Genomic DNA, 21,040 nt, shown 5'->3' with positions numbered 1-21,040 from the left:
TCATGATGTGGACTGCTACCTCTCCCCACTCTTGAGATCATTTTATAGCTGGGAAAAATGTGAGCTGATGACCTAGAAGTCAAAAAGTTCCATACCTCATTACCAACATATTCAACCAAGTCCCTCTGTGATCATGTAATTTAAAAAGTGACTTTAAATTTGACTTCATTTCCAAACCATGAGAGACTCAACTTCTGAAAAGATACAAATTGATTCTATTCAGTGGTCTAATTCACACTTGCACACAGCTATCAGTTTTTGAATTAAACAATCCCCAATAAATAAGGCTAGGGGAAGGAGGGATGATGACATTTTGAGTCACCTATCACCAACAGCAACTAAGAGTCTCACATACTTTAATTACAATGCATTCAGAGAAAGAAGATATGCACTAAGAAAAATTGCTTCAATTTCATCTAGTCATTTAAAATCCATTTAAGCCATTATACTCTAAGATATGCTATCAGAAACTGCCATTAATTTTTGTAAAGCAGGTCACAGACTTAAATAAATCATATTCCTTAACTCTAATGTACGTACATATATCACTGATACCACAGAAATACTCAAACACCACTGAACTATGTACCTAGGGATACAGAAATCATTTATCCCATTGCCAATTAAATCCCCAGTACAACAGTGGTATCACATCTATAATTCATAAACAAGACCATAGCAAACTGCATTTTAATAACACCGTCAGTTCCACGATAATATCAGAAATGAATGACACCCAGGAGGACTGCAAAGATTTTCTACACAGATAGAGATGAGCATTCTCATTAACGCAGATTGGTGGTTTCAGTGAAAGGTTTATGTAGACAAAAGTAAATATTCACCATCTAGCGATTTCAGGGACACGCCAGACAATGTGGCTCACCTGGAATTCCTCCTAGGAGTTCCCAGGCTGTGCACACCACTGTTACTGCTGGCTCAGTCTTGAATAGGATGCAACACACTACCTGATCCACAACCGGCCAGCACCGTTGGCTAATACATAGGTGGGGTCAGAGCTCCATCCCCCTCTCTGTCAGGCACATAGCTCCTGTGAGGGTGCTAAAGAGGAACAGGAACTGTACTTGCTCTCAAGAATCTGTCCCAACCCTGTGAAGGGGATGCTCCTTGTTCTATTGATGGCCTTCCATGAACTTGTGTAGGACATGGCCTGTCCAGCCTTTAGTGTTTTGGAAACATCCAGTGCGATTTTGGCAATTGTCACTGCATGAGGAAAGTTCCAGGTACAGTATATTTCAGAACAGATAGACAGATACCATTTTCAGTGGTTACTGCTTGGTATTTTCAGTACACCAAAATAAGACAGTAGAAAGTTTAAAAGGAATAGATATGTTGTTCCACTTATATTGATGACGTCCGGGTCTGGGGCAAAATGAGAAATATGATATTATGAAAAGCTCTGATTGTGGTAAGGCACATGAGTTTGAAACATAAAAATAGCACTAGTGAGTCCACCCCAGTCTCATGGATGGACTTAGAGAAGTGAGATCCGTCAGGCTGCTGAAAAACCAAGTGTAAATGGAATGTTGTGATTCTGGTGAGTACATCAGGAAATTCTCTGCAGGTGAGAATGGGAAAGACAAGGCCACAGACATGAGCAAGTGCAGCTGGTGTGAGACGCATTGGTGCAAGGGTAGACTGTTCTCTTTCTACATGAAAGAAGCACATTTTTAAATTCAAAGTTGGAGGATGATTACTTTCAAACACATAGAATGTTTACATGGATTTTTATGTAGCACAGCCTCCTAATTCCAGACATTACACTTGACAAATCAATTTCTATTTTGTACACGATAAAAATTGCAGAACTGTGTTTTAAACACCAAATCTTCATGATCATAATGGCATCGATAATAGGATTAGACCAAGTCTGGAATACAATAGTTAAATAAATAGGCTGATCTGTTGATAATTTGATCCTGACAAATGGTAAACCCACATCCATAATTACATTACTATAAAGGGATACTTAAATGGTTTAGGTCCCATATTTGATATAAATTAACAGTGATGTAATCAGGTGGTAAATATTATCTAGATTATAAATATCTTTTCTGGGTTTTTTTTTTTTTTAAATCCAACATTTGACCAACAGTAGAACACAACAGCCAACACTTTGGTAAGGCAAATAAAACCTCTGGACAAAATTTTCTTAAATCCATATTTAGGCTCCTAAATAAAAATGGTTTGATTTTAAGAAGTGCTTAACTCCCACAGCTCAAGTTAATGGGATCTGCATGTGCCTAGAACCTCTGAAAATCCAGTTATTTAAACAGCTAAATAAAAAGCATGTATTTAGGCATGCATGTTTGAAAATTTTGGCCTACAAGTACACATTGCTTGTTCTGGCTTTTTGCAGCAGTTAAATTAACAAACACTAGTCCCAGAGCTGTGATTATTTTTCTCAGTAAGGCTGACACAACAGCAAGCAAAAACAAATATGTTGATATAATCTCCTTTAGAAGACTAGTGAAGACAGAGGTCACTTTTCACCAAAACAAAATATGCAGGGCAAGAATTATTATTTTCAAACTTCTAGGAAGATATCATAAGCAATGCAAAAGCAAGGAGGAAAAAAAATCCTGCAGTAGATCTGGGCACTTAAAAAAGATTAAAGAGAAATAAACATAGAAGCCAATCTAGATGGCAAAGCCTAATGAGGAGGGACTCAATCAGAGATAAACAAGACCCAGTCTTTTCATTTTGTAGTACAAAGGAAGACCCATACATTATTTGAATTTAAAAAGCATCTGAAATGAATTAAATTGACTTTAAAAGGCTTGATTTTGCTCTTGGGTATATGTAAAGGCAGTAGTAGATTTTAAAAGATGCACAGGGATCCTTGCTAGAATACTGGAAAGGGAATCGAAAAAATTAGATTTCTTCCATTTCTCAAGAGACACATCTTCCAGAATTTGAGTAGATTTGGCCTGCACTACAAAGTCTGGGTTAGTATTTGGATCTGAACCCACTTAGAGCTGACAGACTTTTGGACACTTTCAACTTTTGGAGTTGAGCTTACAGGATAGAACTCCAGTCAAAAGTTTCAATATTATCACCTAGATTCCAGGGTGCAGACAAGTATATTCTCCATTTGTCACCATCTAGACTGGCCTCCAATGCTTGCATTGCTTCTGAAATAATAATAAACACTTTGGCAGGTTGTATGGTAAAAGACAGGAGATCTGTAAGGAGTATACTTAGGCGCTGTATAAATAAGAACCAAGAAATCCAGTTGCAGGAAGCCAAGATTCTGAAATAGATTTAGCTGCACCAGAGAAGCTCCTGGCCAGTGCACGTGCTTTCCGTCTCATGTAAAGGATCCAGCCTATTTAATTGTAATTAAGGTTTCTATTTATTATACACTGTGACAAATGGTATTATTTTTATGAGTATGATGCATGCCTCTGTGTGTGTTTATGATGGGTTACTTACTATGGAGTTAGATCAAGAGGGATTGTTAGAGAAACTGAGCAGAAGATGTAAAACAATGGTCTAAATAAGGAACATCCCAGCAAAAATTGAAACACAACAGCCGGGTTCAAAGCTTTGAAGAGGCAACTCCTCTGCCCAATCCCGGAAACACAGCTGTTATGCCAAGGCTGAGAACAGAGAAATCAAAGGGAAAACTACAACATTAGAAAACCTCAAAAGACCTTAGAAAAAGGAGGGGGTCTGAGTGAGCTGCAAGGGACTTTCCAGGGTGTTAGTGAAAAAATGACAGGTTGGCAATCACAGAGACAGGGGAAGGTTAGCTGCAAGGGCAAAGATGGACTCTTCTAACTAAACAAGGATCAACGATCAAGTTAGGCGACAGTTATACTTTTTGGCTTTGATATACTTTCTTGACCCAGCATGCCTAAATATCATACTCCTGTTTTCTAATTAATAATGGCTTGTTTTGAAAAGGTTGTCCTGTGTCACTGAAAACATCTGCTGGTTGCATACATCCCAAGAGGGGAAGTCTCCCACAGGGTTCCAAGCTACTCTGGATCTGCTGAAAAAGCCACAGTGAGACACAGTGCCGCTAAAGCCACAGATCCAATCTCAAAGTAGCAGAATCACGACCCTTCCTTGAGAAAAGTGGAAGCCGAGGGTTTATCACCAAGAGAGAGACACTTCCAGAAAAACTGTTTAAAGACCAGAGGCAGATCCTGCCCTGTGAATCTGCGACAATAATATTATAACAATATTCTCTCATTGTTGGATAAATATAGAGGTGAATGAAAAAAATAATCATGGTGAAATCAAAACATTTACTTTTAAAGAAAGAAATATTTAACCCATGACAGCATTTGATATCTCATCAATTTTATTCTTATTATAATATAAAAGATACATTATGTACATTCTGTCCTACAGTCTCACGGATTCTAGTTCAGTAGTAACAACTGTTTAATGTCAGCATAAAAAACTGCATCATTGGCTTTGAGAAGAGGCTTATTTTTCATAAAAGGCAAGCAGGAAAAATAGCTGAGAAAAATCTATGAGAGTGCAGATCTTTTGTTGCAGTTCCTGTTTTAAGTCCCTTGAATTTTTGTTTAAATTTTGATTAAGCATCAGAAATCCTGAAACTTGACTGGCTGACATATTTCACCTGTCACAAGACTGTATAGCAACAGCTTTTCACAATGTTTTACTCATGTGTGTAACATTGAATTTGAAGCTTATTTCCCACAGGAGCAGCTGCAAAACTTGGAAATTCTCTCCTCTGGGAAGATGCACTATTGTTCCATGTTTAACAGGTGGAAGGATGCTCTTTTGGGTCAGAGCATAGGACAAGGACTCAGAAAATCTGGGCTTTTACCAGATCTGCCACATAGATGTCTTGTTTTAGATCTTGGACAAGTCATTTGGGAGGTGTTTGCACAAGCTTCTGAGCACCCTCAAGTCCCAGGGCACGCGGTCCCTTGTGAGATCAGAGCATTATTTACTCTGTATTTTAGTTCCCCTGTTGGTAAAATCGGCCTAATATTTGACTTGTAAAGTTTAATTCTTAGTCCAAAATTTTCAAAAGTAGCTACTCTCTTAGCTGAGCCCAACTTGACACCCCTTAGGCCTGATTTTCAAGAGTGCTGAGCATCCACAGCTTCTGCTAACTTCAGCTGCAGTTGTGAGTTTCCAGCACTTCTGAAAGTCAGGCTCCAGGCAGCCCAACCAGTGCACAATTAAAAGTCACCTAGAGTCAGTGATCACTATCAAAAACATTGACCTTAGAGTTTAACGCATTTATCTTTTAACTGAAGGCACAATATGTAAGCACAAATTGTTACATTAAAACTTCATAAATGGATTAATTAGCAGGACATGTTTATGGTACTTTGCTACCAATTTTTTTAAAGAGGCAATACAGTACTTCTAAACTAGTGACATCCCCACAGAAATAAAAAAGGAAAGCAACTAACAACAACAATCTACACTCATCTACATCGCTGTGTTTTAGAGATCCATTCTACCTTACCTTGACATGGTGAATAAGATGTTCTACTTCATTCACTTTATACGTCTCTATTCCTAGCTCCTTAGACAACCGCAGGATGCGATTTTGTGTCGGCCCCACATATGCTCCTCCAAGGTCCACATACTGGACTTGCTTATTCTGGTTTCCCAAAAGACAAAAGAAAGATAAGCCCTTTGCAATTCATCATGAGATAAACAATGTAATCTAGAGAAACTATTTATGTTAATTGAGTATTTGAGGCCAGATTCCCCACTCCCCACCCCAGAGAAAACCTGCAAGAGGAGGCCACAGAAGTGAAAATTCTGCATTAGTTCTCTTTAGAGACATTTATCCAGAGCATCTCTCCAAGGGCAGTTTTTGCTACCTACATAATGATCTTTTCCTTCCATGTGGAACAGGTGGGAGGGAAGGTGTGATAACTCCAGAACCTGCAAATATCCTGGAAAAATTTTGTGTCACCACAGACACTCCATACTTTTTCTTGCCCCTGGTTCAGCATTGTCAAGGACTTCCCTATGTGCCACCGCCCTAGAATTCTACCCTCATGAGGGGTTCTTCAGTAGGCAGGCAGCTCTGCTCAAAAAATCAGTGCAATAATTTAGATACTATTTGTGGGGATAATTACCCTTGCAGTGAAAGTTCTTCCTCCAACTCTGTCACGGGCTTCCAACACCACAACACTCATCCCTGACTCAGTCAGCAATTTGGCTGCCGACAGACCTAGAGGACAAATGAGAAACAACACTGAACAACTCCACACAGTGGATTCTGTAGCCTGTGTGGCTTCTAGACAGTCAGTAGTCAGCGCTCCCAGATATTTAGTAAGAGGTGTCATGAATTTTGACTATAAAGAGCTTGTAAGGTGGTGGTGGTGGGGATCCCCAAAGGCAACTAAAGGTAAATATAAAACAAGATAGTGGTCACATTTGCACCTGTGCCAAGCACCTTCAGCTCCCACTGGCTTCAACCGGGGCAGAGTGAGCTTAGACCCTCTGTAAGGCAGCCCTAGCTGGGTAACAATGAGAGAAAGTGTCATTTTGTTGTACACGGAACACACATACACATGCAGTTCTCTGGGGGAGGTAGGAGGAGAAGAATTTTATTCTCTAATTCTGTTCTCTAATTTCTGCAAGTGTTGTCTTTTCTTTAACCCCCACTCTTCCCCCCAGGTAAAATGGATGGAGTCAAGTTTACATTAGGCCTGTCCTCATTTTGAATGATTCAGTCAAGCCTGCTCTAAGCTGCCTCCTTTCCAGCTAAATCATTTTAGAGTCCATTAAATGTTTAGAAGAAGTCAGAAGGCAGGTTCCCTGCCCTTAAGAGCTGTAAGGTACTTTAACCAAAAACTAAACCGAACTAGTGAGTGTGGCAAATAGTAGGAGGGAAATGGAGGGTGAGTAACCAATAGAAGACGTTCCATTCCTTGCCTCTCTGCATTATATACAACCACTTCTTCATTCTCTTCCTTCTTGCCTGGACACCAGCAGAGACACCATCGAGAGCACAGGAGAGACGGTCTCCTTGTACTCAGATTTGGTGCCTTGCAGCCAGGAGGAGGAATTGCAGGGATTCAGTTTCTGCAGCCCTAGGTTTCAGCATTCCCAGTCTCCCTGTGGCAATGGCATATGAACAGTCCAGCTGGCATACAGGAGTAGCTGTGAAGGAGGGGGAAGCATGCTTAGTGCAAACAGAATCTTCAGAGAATTTAGTTGCCAACTTTAACAAGTCTCTGCTCACCACGTAAAAACAGATTTTTCAGAGGCTCGTAACTTGGCCATATATGGGTAAATTTTCAGGGAGACAGCAAAAGGCACATCCCTAACAGGGTAACTCCCCTGCCAATAAGAAGTGTCAGGCAACTTTAAGTATAGGTGATGTTGGTAGCTGGAGCTGATGACAATTCATTCTCTCTCATTATCAGCTGGTAATTTCCCATTGGTATTTCTTGAGGACACTAATTTAAAATTTCAGCGTCCAAGCCATCACTTCTCTCAGGTGGAGACCTGCATCTCTCTCCCTCAAGACCAGGGGTTTAGGCTTGCAGTCCCTCTTCAACTCATTGTGAATTCCCCAGAGGGCCTGACCGAGAACCAGCACATGTGGTTAAACTATCACCAGGGATTCAACAGTGAATACTTTTACACAGTAACATCAAAAGAGTGTTACTGGAACTCTGGAGACCTGGATCCTACTCACAGCTCTGCCATTGGCCTGTGGTGTAACCTTGGGCAAGTCACTTCCCCTTTGTGTCTCAGTTTCCTCATCTGTAAAATGGTAATAATACTGAATTCCTTTGTAAAGCACTTTGAGACCTACTGATGAAAAGCATGATGGAAGATCTCAGAATTATTGTTACACAACAGTGTTTACTTCCAGCCACAGTGGAGTAGCTTCTGAAGCAGGGGTGAGCAAACTACAGCCTGGGTGCCGCATCTGGCCCTTCAGACATTTTAGTCCAGGCCTTGAGCACCCGTTGGGGAGCAGGGTCCAGGGCCTGCCCTGCTCCACATGTCCCATGGCTCAGTGTGGCTCCTGGAAGCAGCGGCATGTCCTCCCTACAGCTCCTACATGTAGAGGCAGCCAAGGGGCTCTGCACACAACCCCCGCCTCAAGTACTGCCCCCACAGCTCTCACTGGCCAGGAACCACGGCCAATGGGAGCTGCAGGGGTAGAGCCTGTGGACGGGGCAGCATGCAGATTTGCCTGGACACACCTCCACGTAGGAGCTGGAGCGGGGACATGCCGCTGCTTCTGCCCTGCCCGGAGCCCGCACCCCACTCTCCTCCCACACTCCAACCTCCTGTGCCAGCCCTGATCCCCCTCCTGCCCGCCGAACCCCTTGGTCCCAGCCTAGAGCACCCTCCTGCACCCCAAACCCTCATCCCCAGAGCCTGCACCCCCAGCCAGAACCCTCACTCCCCCTCTCACCCCAACACTGTGCCCCAACCCAAAGCTCCTTCCTGCACACTGAACTCCTCATTTCTGAACCCACCACAAAGCCCTCACCCCCTCCAGCATCCCAACACCCAATTTCATGAGCATTCATGGCCCATCATACAATTTCCATTCCCAGATGTGGCTCTCGGGCCAAAAAGTTTGCCCACACCGTTCTGAAGGTTACCTCAACTTTTCACTTCAGCATACCAATAAGTACAGCAAGCTTTCAAACAACCCTGAGACAATGGGCTCTTCATACCCCATAATAGAGCAAATGAGAGTCTGCGAAATGCAGTTAAACCTGACCTCTCTCATAAAAGGAGCAGACTATAAGGCAGGAATAGCATATTTTGAGAGTAAAAAATATTCAGTATGTTCAAATGCTTGCCAGAGTGTCAAACACTTTCCATTCAGAGACTGTTTTACTGTCTAAAGATCCTTCTGGAATTGGAGCTCTGAAAAATGCAGTGTCCATCATAACAGACCATTATTAAATCTGCCAAAGCAAGAGTCAATTATATTATTAACCATTTATATTACAATAGCACCCAAAAGCTCCAATTAGGAATGGAGCTTAATCCACTTATAATGCTGATGTACTGTCAGTAATGTCTGTTGTGGCCTTCTTCTCTCTCCCCATCTACTTGTTGCATCCACCCTGTTGTCTCTCATCTCATAAATAGATTCTAAGCAATTTGGGGCAGGAATCATCTTTTTCTCCTGTGTTTGTACAATACTTAGCACAACATGACTCAAATCCATGATGGGTGCCTCTAGATGCCCCTATAATAATTATTACACCTAGCTCTTATAGATCACTTTTCATTAACAGATTTCAAAGCACTTTACAAAAGAAGGTAAATATAAATTACCCAGATTTTATTAATAATGATAACACTGAATGAAGAGGCAATTCCGTGCCCAGAGAACTTAGAACCTGAATGATACATTTATAGCCAAAGGGTTGGGGACAATGATATAAATTAACATAGTTAATTAACATGGCACCATTTTGTTAGCTACATTTTGCGGGGGATGGGAGAAAGCTGTTTAAAAATGTAGTAAGAGTTGCAATAGGAAAAGCATACAAATGGTAACCCTGGACCAAATTGGGAATTATACCTTTTGTGGGGACTCGGAGGTTATTTTTTAAACTCTTATGAACAGAATAAGCAAGTATTGACTCCATAAAGCAAAGTCCAGGAAAAAAGCTCTTACATGGTGTGAAATCTTGTCAGCAGTTCAGAACTGTACACATTTCAGCACAGCTGCTGGTTTGCCTGTCTTTCTGTTTGCATTCTTGGATTGCAAACAGAATGCAATCCCTCTAACTTTGCCTAAGATTTTAGAGTTTAGGCAAACAGATTGTTAGGCCTGAATAAAGATATAGCAGACAAAACCAGGTATGCCAACCTGACCAAAGTCAGGCTAACAGAGGTTTGTGGGTAATCCCTGAGTGGAAAACACTGAGAAGCAGCAGCATGTCTCACAAGCGCTGGGAAAAAGTGAGATAAAAGAGAAGCTGCATTCCTGGCATAGTACCAGATGTGCTGTGTTCGGGCAGCTCCTTCGAAGAACTGATAAGAGCCCTAGTTTCCCAGCCTCCTTGTTTTCACTCCCTGGTTTTGTTCTTTGTTTGTTTTTAACTCCCCTACATTTCTAACTTTAGGCATGCATGTATACTAAAGGTGTCTAGTTTCTAGTTGTTAGAAGAAGGGGGTGGGTTGCTCCAGTGAATAATTTATGACGCGACGGAACTGTCTATATAGGCTTATACTAAGATGTAAAGAGGGGGCTGGTTCTCTCGGGAGACGAGCTGCTCTCTATTGATGCGTGCACTTGTCAATAAAGAGCTTTTGATCGGACCTTGCTGGTGTTGCCTGTCTCTCTTGCGGTCAGACAACGAACTTTGCCGTCTGGGTTAGAGTCCCTGACAAGATCAACATAAAGGAATATGTCAACAAATATGATTACTGCCCTTATCATTCAGATTTCTTCTGCAGGATATTTTTTTATCAAAATGGCATTCTTTCCGGAGAGATTTCTACACACACTCATTCCTATGTAAGGAACACTGCAGATTTCACCTATGGAAAAAAGAAGCACCAGCTATCTTTTGTCACCAGTTCAGAGGACAATAATTTAGTACAGTGTCCATTACAGATTTGCTTACTTCAAAGGAAAAGAGAGAGTTATATCTATGTCCAATTCATATAATGAAAAAGACACGCTGAGTGCTGTCATGGCAGTGCAGTAGCCTTAACTCTGATTCCTCCATGAGAATCAATACCTACAAAATTAATGCAAACAATACAGAAGCAAAGAGGACAGGTCTTATCTGAAGCTTCAGACTGAGGATACAGTTGTGCTTAGAACAGGTTAAACAAGGGAAAAGCTGCAAGCCTTCAGAAGTTACTATGGCAACCTGATATCAAAATGCATCCACTTCAAGATACTGGGATGAGATTGTCTTCTAAGGGCTTTTATACTGTGAGTTCAAGCTATGGAAATTGTTTCTCCATCAGACAGTAATCTGCATTCAAGTGACTGTTTTACTGAAGCATCTTCAATCATAACAATTATTTCATATAAAATCCAAGCTTATTTCAGTCCTTTTCATTGTTGTTGTTGTTTGTGTACCTGCTGAACATCCTGGAATAGAGCTTTAAATAACATAACTTCCCCACCAATATCCTCCTCCCAGCTTCCTTAAAATAAGACAAAGAAGAATGATAAGTGAGACAACAAAAGCTGTGATCTTTTGTCAGTTGTTCAAAGCATACAGACAGGCTCAGACTTTGTCCAAGTGTAGAATCCAAACTCAGATCTGATCCAAATTTTTCCACCACTACCCCCCCACTCTGTATTCTGAGATAAAAAGAAGCCCTAGGGCCAAGCTGAAATTTCGGGTGTTCTAAAGTGGATCCAAATTTTAGAGCTCAGACCCAACTCTATCCAGAGCCAGTATACATTTCATTAGGATTGTAAAACTCTTTCAGTTTTAAACCTTAGTATTTCTATGACAAGTGTATTGCAAAACACAGGATAAGTTGAACCTCCAATATGTTCTAAATGATACTTGCGGCATTTCAAAATAGTTTCTGCGTATTGAGAAAAGCCTATTGTTGTTCCTAGGATTGTTACTGTTGCATACAACAAGTCAGTCATGACTTTTCTCCCTCAAACTAAGCACAACAACTCAGCAGCATACTAAGTTTCCAGTACCATCATTAAAAGCAGCAAGGAATCCTGTGGCACCTTATAGACTAACAGACGTTTTGGAGCATGAGCTTTCGTGAGTGAATACCCACTTCGTCAGATGCATGTAGTGGAAATTTCCAGGGGCAGGTATATATATGCAGGCAAGCTAGAGATAATGAGGTAGTTCAATCAGGGAGGATGAGGCCCTGTTCTAGCAGTTGAGGTGTGAAAACCAAGGGAGGAGAAACTGGTTTTGTAATTGGCAAGCCATTCACAGTCTTTGTTTAATCCTGAGCTGATGGTGTCAAATCTGCAGATGAACTGAAGCTCAGCAGTTTCTCTTTGAAGTCTGGTCCTGAAGTTTTTTTGCTGCAGGATGGCCACCTTAAGGTCTGCTATAGTGTGGCCAGGGAGGTTGAAGTGTTCTCCTACAGGTTTTTGTATATTGCCATTCCTAATATCGGATTTGTGTCCGTTTATCCTTTTCCGTAGCGACTGTCCAGTTTGGCCGATGTACATAGCAGAGGGGCATTGCTGGCATATGATGGCATATATTACATTGGTGGACGTGCAGGTGAATGAACCGGTGATGGTGTGGCTGATTTGGTTAGGTCCTGTGATGGAGTCGCGGGTGTAGATATGTGGGCAGAGTTGGCATCGAGGTTTGTTGCATGGATTGGTTCCTGAGCTAGAGTTACTATGGTGCGGTGTGCAGTTACTGGTGAGAATATGTTTCAGGTTGCCTGTGGGCGAGGACTGGCCTGCCACCCAAGGCCTGTGAAAGTGTGGGATCATTGTCCAGGATGGGTTGTAGATCCCTGATGATGCGTTGGAGGGGTTTTAGCTGGGGACTGTATGTGATGGCCAGCGGAGTCCTGTTGGTTTCTTTCTTGGGTTTGTCTTGCAGTGGGAGGCTTCTGGGTACACGTCTGGCTCTGTCGATCTGGTACCCTCCCACCAACAGCACAAGAAGAAGAACTCCACATGGACTCCTCCTGAGGGTCGAAATGACAGTCTGGACCTCTACATTGAATGCTTCCGCCGATGTGCACAGGCAGAAATTGTGGAAAAACATCGCTTGCCTCATAACCTAAGTCGTGCAGAACGCAATGCCATCCACAGCGTCAGAAACCACCCAGACATTATCATCAAAGAGGCTGATAAAGGAGGTGCTGTTGTCATCGTGAACAGGTCTGACTACCAAAAGGAGGCTGCCAGACAACTCTCCAACACCAAATTCTACAGGTCACTTCCCTCAGATCCCACTGAGGAATACACTAAGAAACTGCAACATCTACTCAGGACACTCCCTACACTAACACCGGAACAAATCAACATACCCTTAGAGCCCTGACCAGGGTTATTCTATCTACTACCCAAGATCCACAAACCCGGAAATCCTGGATGCCCCATCTCAGGCATTGGCACTCTCAATGAAGGACTGTCTGGATATGTGGACTCTCTACTCAGACCCTATGCCACCAGCGCTCCCAGCTATCTCCGTGACACCACTGATTTCCTGAGGAAACTACAGTGCATTGGTGACCTTCCAGAAAACACCATCCTAGCCACCATGGATGTAGAGGCTCTCTACAAGAACATCCCACACACAGATGGAATACAAACTGTCAGGAACAGTATCCCTGATGATGCCACAGCATAACTGGGTGCTGAGCTCTGTGCCTTTATCCTCACACACAACTATTTCAAATTTGATGACGATATATATCTCCAGATCAGTGGCACCGCTATGGGCACCCGCATGGCCCCACAATATGCCAATATTTTTATGGCCGACCTGGAACAACGCTTCCTCAGCTCTCGTCCACTCATGCCCCTTCTCTACCTATGCTACACTGATGACATCTTCATCATTTGGACCCATGGGAAGGAGACTCTGGAAAAATTCCACCACGATTTCAACAGCTTCCACCCCACCATCAACCTCAGCCTGGACCAATCTACATGAGAGGTCCACTTCCTAGACACCATGGTGCAAATAAGTGATGGTCACATTACCAACACCCTATACCGAAAACCTACCGATCGCTATGCCTACTTTCATGCCTCCAGCTTCCATCCTGGGCACATCACACGATCCATTGTCTACAGCCAAGCACTGAGGTACACCCGCATCTGCTCTAACCCCTCAGACAGAGACCAACACCTACAAAATCTCCAACAAGCATTCTCAAAACTACAATACCCACATGAGGAAATAAGGAAACAGATCAACAGAGCCAGACGTGTACCCAGAAGCCTCCCACTGCAAGACAAACCCAAGAAAGAAACCAACAGGACTCCGCTGGCCATCACATACAGTCCCCAGCTAAAACCCCTCCAACGCATCATCAGGGATCTATAACCCATCCTGGACAATGATCCCACACTTTCACAGGCCTTGGGTGGCAGGCCAGTCCTCGCCCACAGGCAACCTGAAACATATTCTCACCAGTAACTGCACACCGCACCATAGTAACTCTAGCTCAGGAACCAATCCATGCAACAAACCTCGATGCCAACTCTGCCCACATATCTACACCAGCGACACCATCACAGGACCTAACCAAATCAGCCACACCATCACCGGTTCATTCACCTGCACGTCCACCAATGTAATATATGCCATCATATTCCAGCAATGCCCCTCTGCTATGTACATCGGCCAAACTGGACAGTCGCTACGGAAAAGGATAAACGGACACAAATCCGATATTAGGAATGGCAATATACAAAAACCTGTAGGAGAACACTTCAACCTCCCTGGCCACACTATAGCAGACCTTAAGGTGGCCATCCTGCAGCAAAAAAACTTCAGGACCAGACTTCAAAGAGAAACTGCTGAGCTTCAGTTCATCTGCAGATTTGACACCATCAGCTCAGGATTAAACAAAGACTGTGAATGGCTTGCCAATTACAAAACCAGTTTCTCCTCCCTTGGTTTTCACACCTCAACTGCTAGAACAGGGCCTCATCCTCCCTGATTGAACTACCTCATTATCTCTAGCTTGCCTGCATATATATACCTGCCCCTGGAAATTTCCACTACATGCATCTGACGAAGTGGGTATTCACTCACGAAAGCTCATGCTCCAAAACGTCTGTTAGTCTATAAGGTGCCACAGGATTCTTTGCTGCTTTTACAGATTCAGACTAACATGGCTACCCCTCTGATACTTGAGTACCATCATTGTCTTTGAAGGAGTAAATGGATCATTTAAAAAAAAAATCTCTTCAGGTTCATTTACCTCTTTCTGCAGAAAATCCCATGGAAATGGGTTCCTGGGGAAAGCAAATAAAAAGATCTTCCTACAGGGACATTTTGACAATTTGAAGAGGGGTCAACATGCACACATTCTTCCTCCACAGACCAAACAGTGGATTATCTCTTCAGAACCTGAGGATTTTCAGGGCATCCACAGGAAAACAAGGCCACTTGCATGGAGCCCTTGTGTCCATCAACATCAGCTCTCGGGTTACCAAGATTTCATTTGCCACAGCAGCTCACAAGATGGGTGAGATCTGCAACATGGAGGAGGAGCATGGATTCTATTTTAATCACTTTGATGGCCCCCAGTGTCATATTATCTGAGCATGGCACAAGCTGTAATGTATTTATCCTCATAAATCCCTTGCGAGGTAAGGAAGTGTTAATATCTCCATCTGTAAGATGGGAAACTGAGGCACACAGAGCCTAAGTGACTAGCCCACAGTCACAGGGCAGAAACTCGAATTCCTGTCTCCATAGTCCCAGACTACTGCCTTAACCACTCGCCCATCCTTTACTTTCTCTTTTCTAATGAAAGCTGACATTCCCACAAAATCAACCAACTTCAAGAGCTGAAACTTTAAGAAAAAACACCAAATATGAGACTTTCTATAAAATTAGGAGTTGTCAACATTGCTGGGGAGAGGGAGGACGGCACGTGTGGAAAGAAACTGCAATGAGGCATACACTTCTTCACCACAATAGTCATTATTTATTATCTATAATCTCTGATACTCTACTTCTCAGTCGGGAGCTAATAGCAGACAACAGAGTGAATATATGCAATATGAATAAATTAATTTGATTACAATTGAAGTTACAGAGCAAGAGGTGAGGTGGGGGTGGTGGGAAAAACAGTCACGGCTCCATGAATCAGAGGAACCAACCCTCTATGATAATTTCACAGGCTACAAAATCTAGCTCTGCTAATGGAAAATATGGCAGCTTTTGTTCAGACTGCATTACTCTAAAATTAAAATACAAAGTCTGCCTGGTTACACTTTTGGCTCCCTGACCTACTTTTTAGCACTTTCTTTAAAACACCCTCCAAGTTTAGTCTCAGCAGCATGATATATGGAGCAGCTCACTACAATATTGAAAACAACAGACCCTAGGGCAGAGAAGTGGAGAGAACACACATTTTTTGTTCACAGCTAAGCAGCAATTTCCCATGTTTTGTTTTTCTTTGCAATCCCCTACATCATCTTTATTGCATTACTGTGCTAGAAACTGGTATTTAATAACATTGATTTTATGTTGCTGACTGCTCTAATGAACACAATCCAATTATCACGCAGCAACTGAGAGATTAAACCTGGCACTGATCTCCTTTACCTCTGTGCTCGCTCATTGTTAGTCAACAGAAATGTTTTCATGGCAATAATGGCTTGTGACACCATCACCGGCAAGACATTATATATTAGTTTTAAAGCCCTAACCTTGGCCCAGTTTCAATTTGACGGGAGAAGTGGGTTATGCGGGCACTGTTTAATTTTTATTGACTTTATTGAAAGGTTGAGCTTTTTGCTCTTTCAAAGAATGTTACAAGTGTGCATTATATTTTCAGTAGACACACTGATCTGTACGCAAGCAACAGTGATGGTGGAGAGTTAACTGGCCGAAAATCAGTACACATGACAGTGATGTTGCTAAGGCAAATGAGGACATAATAGACAGTCCCACTTTTACCACTGAAGAGAGAGGCTTGTTTCAACATCCAAGTTGCTCCTGCATTTCTAGATGACAGTATTGCTCAAAAGTGCAATCCCAAGGTACAGTCTCAGCCAGGATGCTATTCAGAACTTCAGTGATGTGCCACAGCATGGCCTAGATACTATGAGGCTGAGAAGCCATGCCCTATCTGATGCCATTTATTGAACTAACACTCACATAACACATATGCTTTTAGGAAGAGGACAGTCCTTTCATCATGCCATTTTATATGATGGTTCAATCAAATAAAAGAGGGCCATGTTAGCTAGTTTGTTAGCCTTAATTCTTCAGGAAATCTGCATTATATTAAAGACTTTAGATGTTAGTGGTTAGATACTGCAGTTAGAGTCACCTGAGAAAATTTTAAGGCAGATAAACTTCTCTGCAGGAAATAGCTCTGCAGAAGTAGAGCAATACTTTTGGTCACTATAGTGCATGCACTGAACGCAGTTTTGAATGCTATTAAAATGAATATCACTCTGTAATAGTGTGAGAGCTTTCAAGAAGTGACAATTTCTGAAACACTAAGGTGCATAGACTGTCAATATGCTTGTTTGTTTAAAATATTTGTACAGGGTTAAAGAATTTCTCCCTGGGATATGTAAGCACAATTTGTTTTTTGCTGACATTTCACAGACTAGTGCATATACTGAGTCTGGTCCATAGCAGGCCTGATTCTATAACTTTCCCATTGACCTCAATGGGAGTACTTCTGTGAGTTAATATTGCTTAACATGAGACAGGTTTATCGAATCTGGCCCACAGTTATCAATGACTCTTCTCCTAGTATAATACTTTTATGCAATTCATGTACTGCACAGATAGCAGTATGGGGGGTGGGGGGGAAGGTAACAATTGTCACTGAAATCATTCCAGCTGAATTTGTTCTAAGCAGGGTATAGGCTAGATATTATGGAATCTGGACAGTTTTAAGCACAGCTATGTTATCTTAGGCCCCTGCAAATTGTGGCATGCAAGCAGTTCACTGCACCTGTGTGGAGCTCCATCAACTTCAGTGAGTCTCTACTTGATGTGACTGTGCGCACATGTGCAGATCAGGGCCTTAGGGTGCAGTTTCTTTCCAGTTATATGGGTACAATTCCGTACAAAATCAAGGCGGTGGCAGCTGAGGGCAGAACTGGACCATCTAGTTACTCTGGGAGTGCCCAACAGTGGAGTAAAGACTTCCTATTGGTTCCATTGTGTTTTCTATTTTCAGGTGCAAATTTTCAGATGTTAAAACTGGGCCTTCAAGGCTTCAGGAGAATATTTTTATTTTCAATTTTTTCAAACACAATCAGTTGTAGGTTCTGCTGAAGTAAAAAAAAAAAAACCAACACCAATGGAGTTTAAAGCTCTCTATTTTGTTCTTATGAATAGAGCCCCAAGGATCTATTGGGAAAAGAAGATACATTTGTACTAGTAGTAGTAGTAGTCATCATCATCATAGTGCCTGAGGGCTCCAACCAGGACCCTGTTTTGCTAAGCACCCTACTAGCACCTATTTTAAAAAGAGAGACAATCCCTGTGTCTAATAACTCACAATCTAGGTTGCATCAGAACAGAAGAGGTGGATGAAACAAACAAATGAGAGGGTGGAGGGAAGAGAAGTGGCAGATGAGGTGTCAGTAAAGCAAGCATATTTTAGCACAATGAGCATTACATAAGAATGGCCATACTGGGTCAGACCAAAGATCCACCTAGCTCAGTATCCTGTCTTCCAACAGTGGCCAATACCAGGTGCCCCAGAGGGAATGAACAGAACAGATAATTATCAAGTGATCCATTCCCTGTCGCCCATTTCCAGCTTCTGGCAAAAAGAGGCTAGGGACACCATCCCTGCCCATCCTGGCTAATAGCCATTAATGGACCTATCCTCCATGAACTTATCTAGTTCTTTTTTGAACCCTGTTATAGTCTTCACCTTCACAATATTCTCTGCCAAGGAGTTCCACAGGCATGTGCTAGCATTAGTCCTAGCTTGCCGCCTCCGGTGTCATTTTCAGATGGTAGTTTTCTGAAGACATCACCTCGGAGATTAATTTTAAAGAGGGATTTAAAGGTAGATAAAGTTATGGTTTGATTAATTTTGTCGGTGAGTTTTTCACATTCTCACATAGTATCATGGGGAAAAACACGGAGGTGTTTGGTGGGAGAAGGGGAGGAAATGCATTTACATACTTAATCAGTGATTGCTTCAGAAGAGGAGTGTTTTCGATGTAGAAGTGGGGATGGGTTGCTCCCTAGCTGAGATAGGGCTGCGTGGCTTAAAACTGATCATTCGAAAAACAGATCTGTCAGCCAGCAAAGCTCAGGTGGGGCTCCCTGGATAAAAGATTGAATCAAAACTGTTACAGCATAGTTCGCACCAATTTGGTAGTAGTGTGCAAAAGGAGGGAGTAGATAGGATATAGCAGGAGAAGCAACTAACAGACAGGTATAAACCAACATGACTTATACCCCTTTCCTGCTTCATTTACATCCCATAGGTACCAGTCCCCACTGATTAAGTCACCAGTTAAGTCATTTTGTAAAGCAGAATAAACTAATAGTGTACAAAAGAGGTATCTTGATTCAATATTTAATGTGTTCCAACCAGCTATTTACCCCAAACCAAACATAACATTCAGTTTATATGCAAGCTATGTAGTCAGAAAGTACAGCATGAACTGGCTGTTTGATCAGCTTTCACAGTGTGTAATGGACTAAACAGACTACATTCAATATTTGATCTCGATGGTCTAAACAGCATATAAAGACCATCTGGCTGACAAGCAGGAGGTTGCAAAAACATCTTTTTTATCTCTTCCAACTGAATTACAAGGTAGGAACTAAACAACATAATGGAAGAAGTTTGTCTAGCAGAGGAATAATACATTATTTGTACAATGAGCAAAAGGGTTCGAGTTGGTTAAAACTTATCAGAACTTTTTGCCCAATTATAACATGAATCAAATAGCAATAATCATTCTGACAACCAACAACAGTGGAGAGATACCAAGAGCCTCTACACGGCCAGATTCTCCACTCTATTGCCTTGCACCTCATGGAATTGTTATACTGTGTAAAGCAGGAGTTCCCAAACTTGGTTTGCGGCTTGTTCAGGGTAAGCCCCTGGGGGGCTACAAGACACTGTGTTTACCTGAGCATCCGCAGGTACAGCTGCTCACAGCTCCCAGAGCTGCAGTTCACCATTCCCGGCCAATGGGAGCTGCGGGAAGTGGCGCGGGCCGGGCCACCACTTCCCACAGCTCTCATTTGCCGGAAACAGCAAAACTCGCCCACTGGGAGCTGCGAGCAGCTGTACCTGCGGACATTCAGGTAAACAAAGCATCTCCTGGCCCACCATGGGCTTACCCTGAACAAGCCGTGAACCAAGCTTGAAATCCCCTGGTATAGAATCTATCCAGTTTGGCCAATGTACAATGTAACATTAAAAAACCAGTAGGAGAGCACTTCAATCTCCCTGGACACTCAATAACAGACTTAAAAGTGGCAATTCTTCAACAAAAAAACTTCAAAAACAGACTTCAAAGAGAAACTGCAGAACTGGAATTAATTTGCAAACTTGACACCATCAAATCAGGCCTGAATAAAGACTGGGAGTGGATGGGTCACTACAAAAAATAATTTTCCCTCAGTTGATACTCACACCTTGTCAACTGCTGGGAATGGGCCACATCCATTTTAATTGAATTGGCCTCGTTAGCACTGACCCCCCACTTGGTAAGGCAACTCCTATCTTTTCATATGCTGTATTTTTATACCTGTCTACTGTATTTTCCACTTCATGCATCTGATGAAGTGAGTTATAGCCCATGAAAGCTTATGCCCAAATAAATTCATGAATCTCTAAGGTGCTACAAAGATTCCTCATTGTTTTAGCTAGATTTCAGGTTCTGGACAACCAAGTACTATCAAGGCCATGTCTTTTTTTTTTTCTGCCCTTTAATGCATTCTGTGCCAAACAAACAATCATGATACAATTTTGTTGAGCAAACACAATTTTTGCAGAAACTACACACTAACATTATTATCAAGCAAGTTGTCTGAACTGACATCACAAAAAAGGCTTGTACTGCCTTTGTGAAGATATATGGGACGACCTGAGACGTCTTGCCAAGTGTTTTCAATTTGTCAAAAGAGCCACAATCCTATGTCTACACTGCAGCCTTCTGCAAGTGTAGCTATGTTAGTCAGGGATGGGAAGAGATGTGATTCCCCAACTGATATAGCTGTGCCCCTAGGGCAGCAGAAGCACATGCAGTTAAATTGGCAAAGTTGTTCTTTTACCAGTGTACTTTGTCTCACTCGTGGGGGCTAGTTTTACTATACCATAACAAAGCACAGTTTTGCCAGTATAGCTGTGTCCACACTAGGAGCACTGTGCTGGTATTGTATAATAGCATTCTTATACCAGTAAAGCACTCCTAATCTAGACA

General features: G+C 42.2%; 1 protein-coding gene across 4 annotated transcripts in view; it reads right to left on the bottom strand.

The window, feature by feature from the left end:
* MAOB (monoamine oxidase B) overlaps nt 1–21,040 on the bottom strand; it is a 71,371-nt gene that overhangs the window by 35,372 nt on the left and 14,959 nt on the right. For 3 of the 4 annotated variants that reach the window (XR_007772113.1, XR_007772112.1, XM_050936608.1), the window contains exons 2-3: nt 6,105–6,199; nt 5,480–5,617 (exon numbers count right to left, since the gene is read on the bottom strand). Coding sequence is in view for 2 of the 4 variants with exons in the window: in XM_050936608.1 (XP_050792565.1) it covers nt 5,480–5,617; nt 6,105–6,199 (233 nt within the window). In the remaining 2 variants the exon portion in view is untranslated. Of the gene's footprint in view, nt 1–5,479; nt 5,618–6,104; nt 6,200–6,411; nt 6,466–21,040 lie in introns of those variants that run through there. The other variant, XM_050936609.1, reaches the window with a different exon arrangement.

This window comes from Gopherus flavomarginatus, chromosome 1, assembly GCF_025201925.1.
Source record: "Gopherus flavomarginatus isolate rGopFla2 chromosome 1, rGopFla2.mat.asm, whole genome shotgun sequence".
NCBI lineage: Eukaryota > Metazoa > Chordata > Testudines > Testudinidae > Gopherus > Gopherus flavomarginatus.
This window is presented reverse-complemented; position numbering and strand designations above follow the sequence as displayed.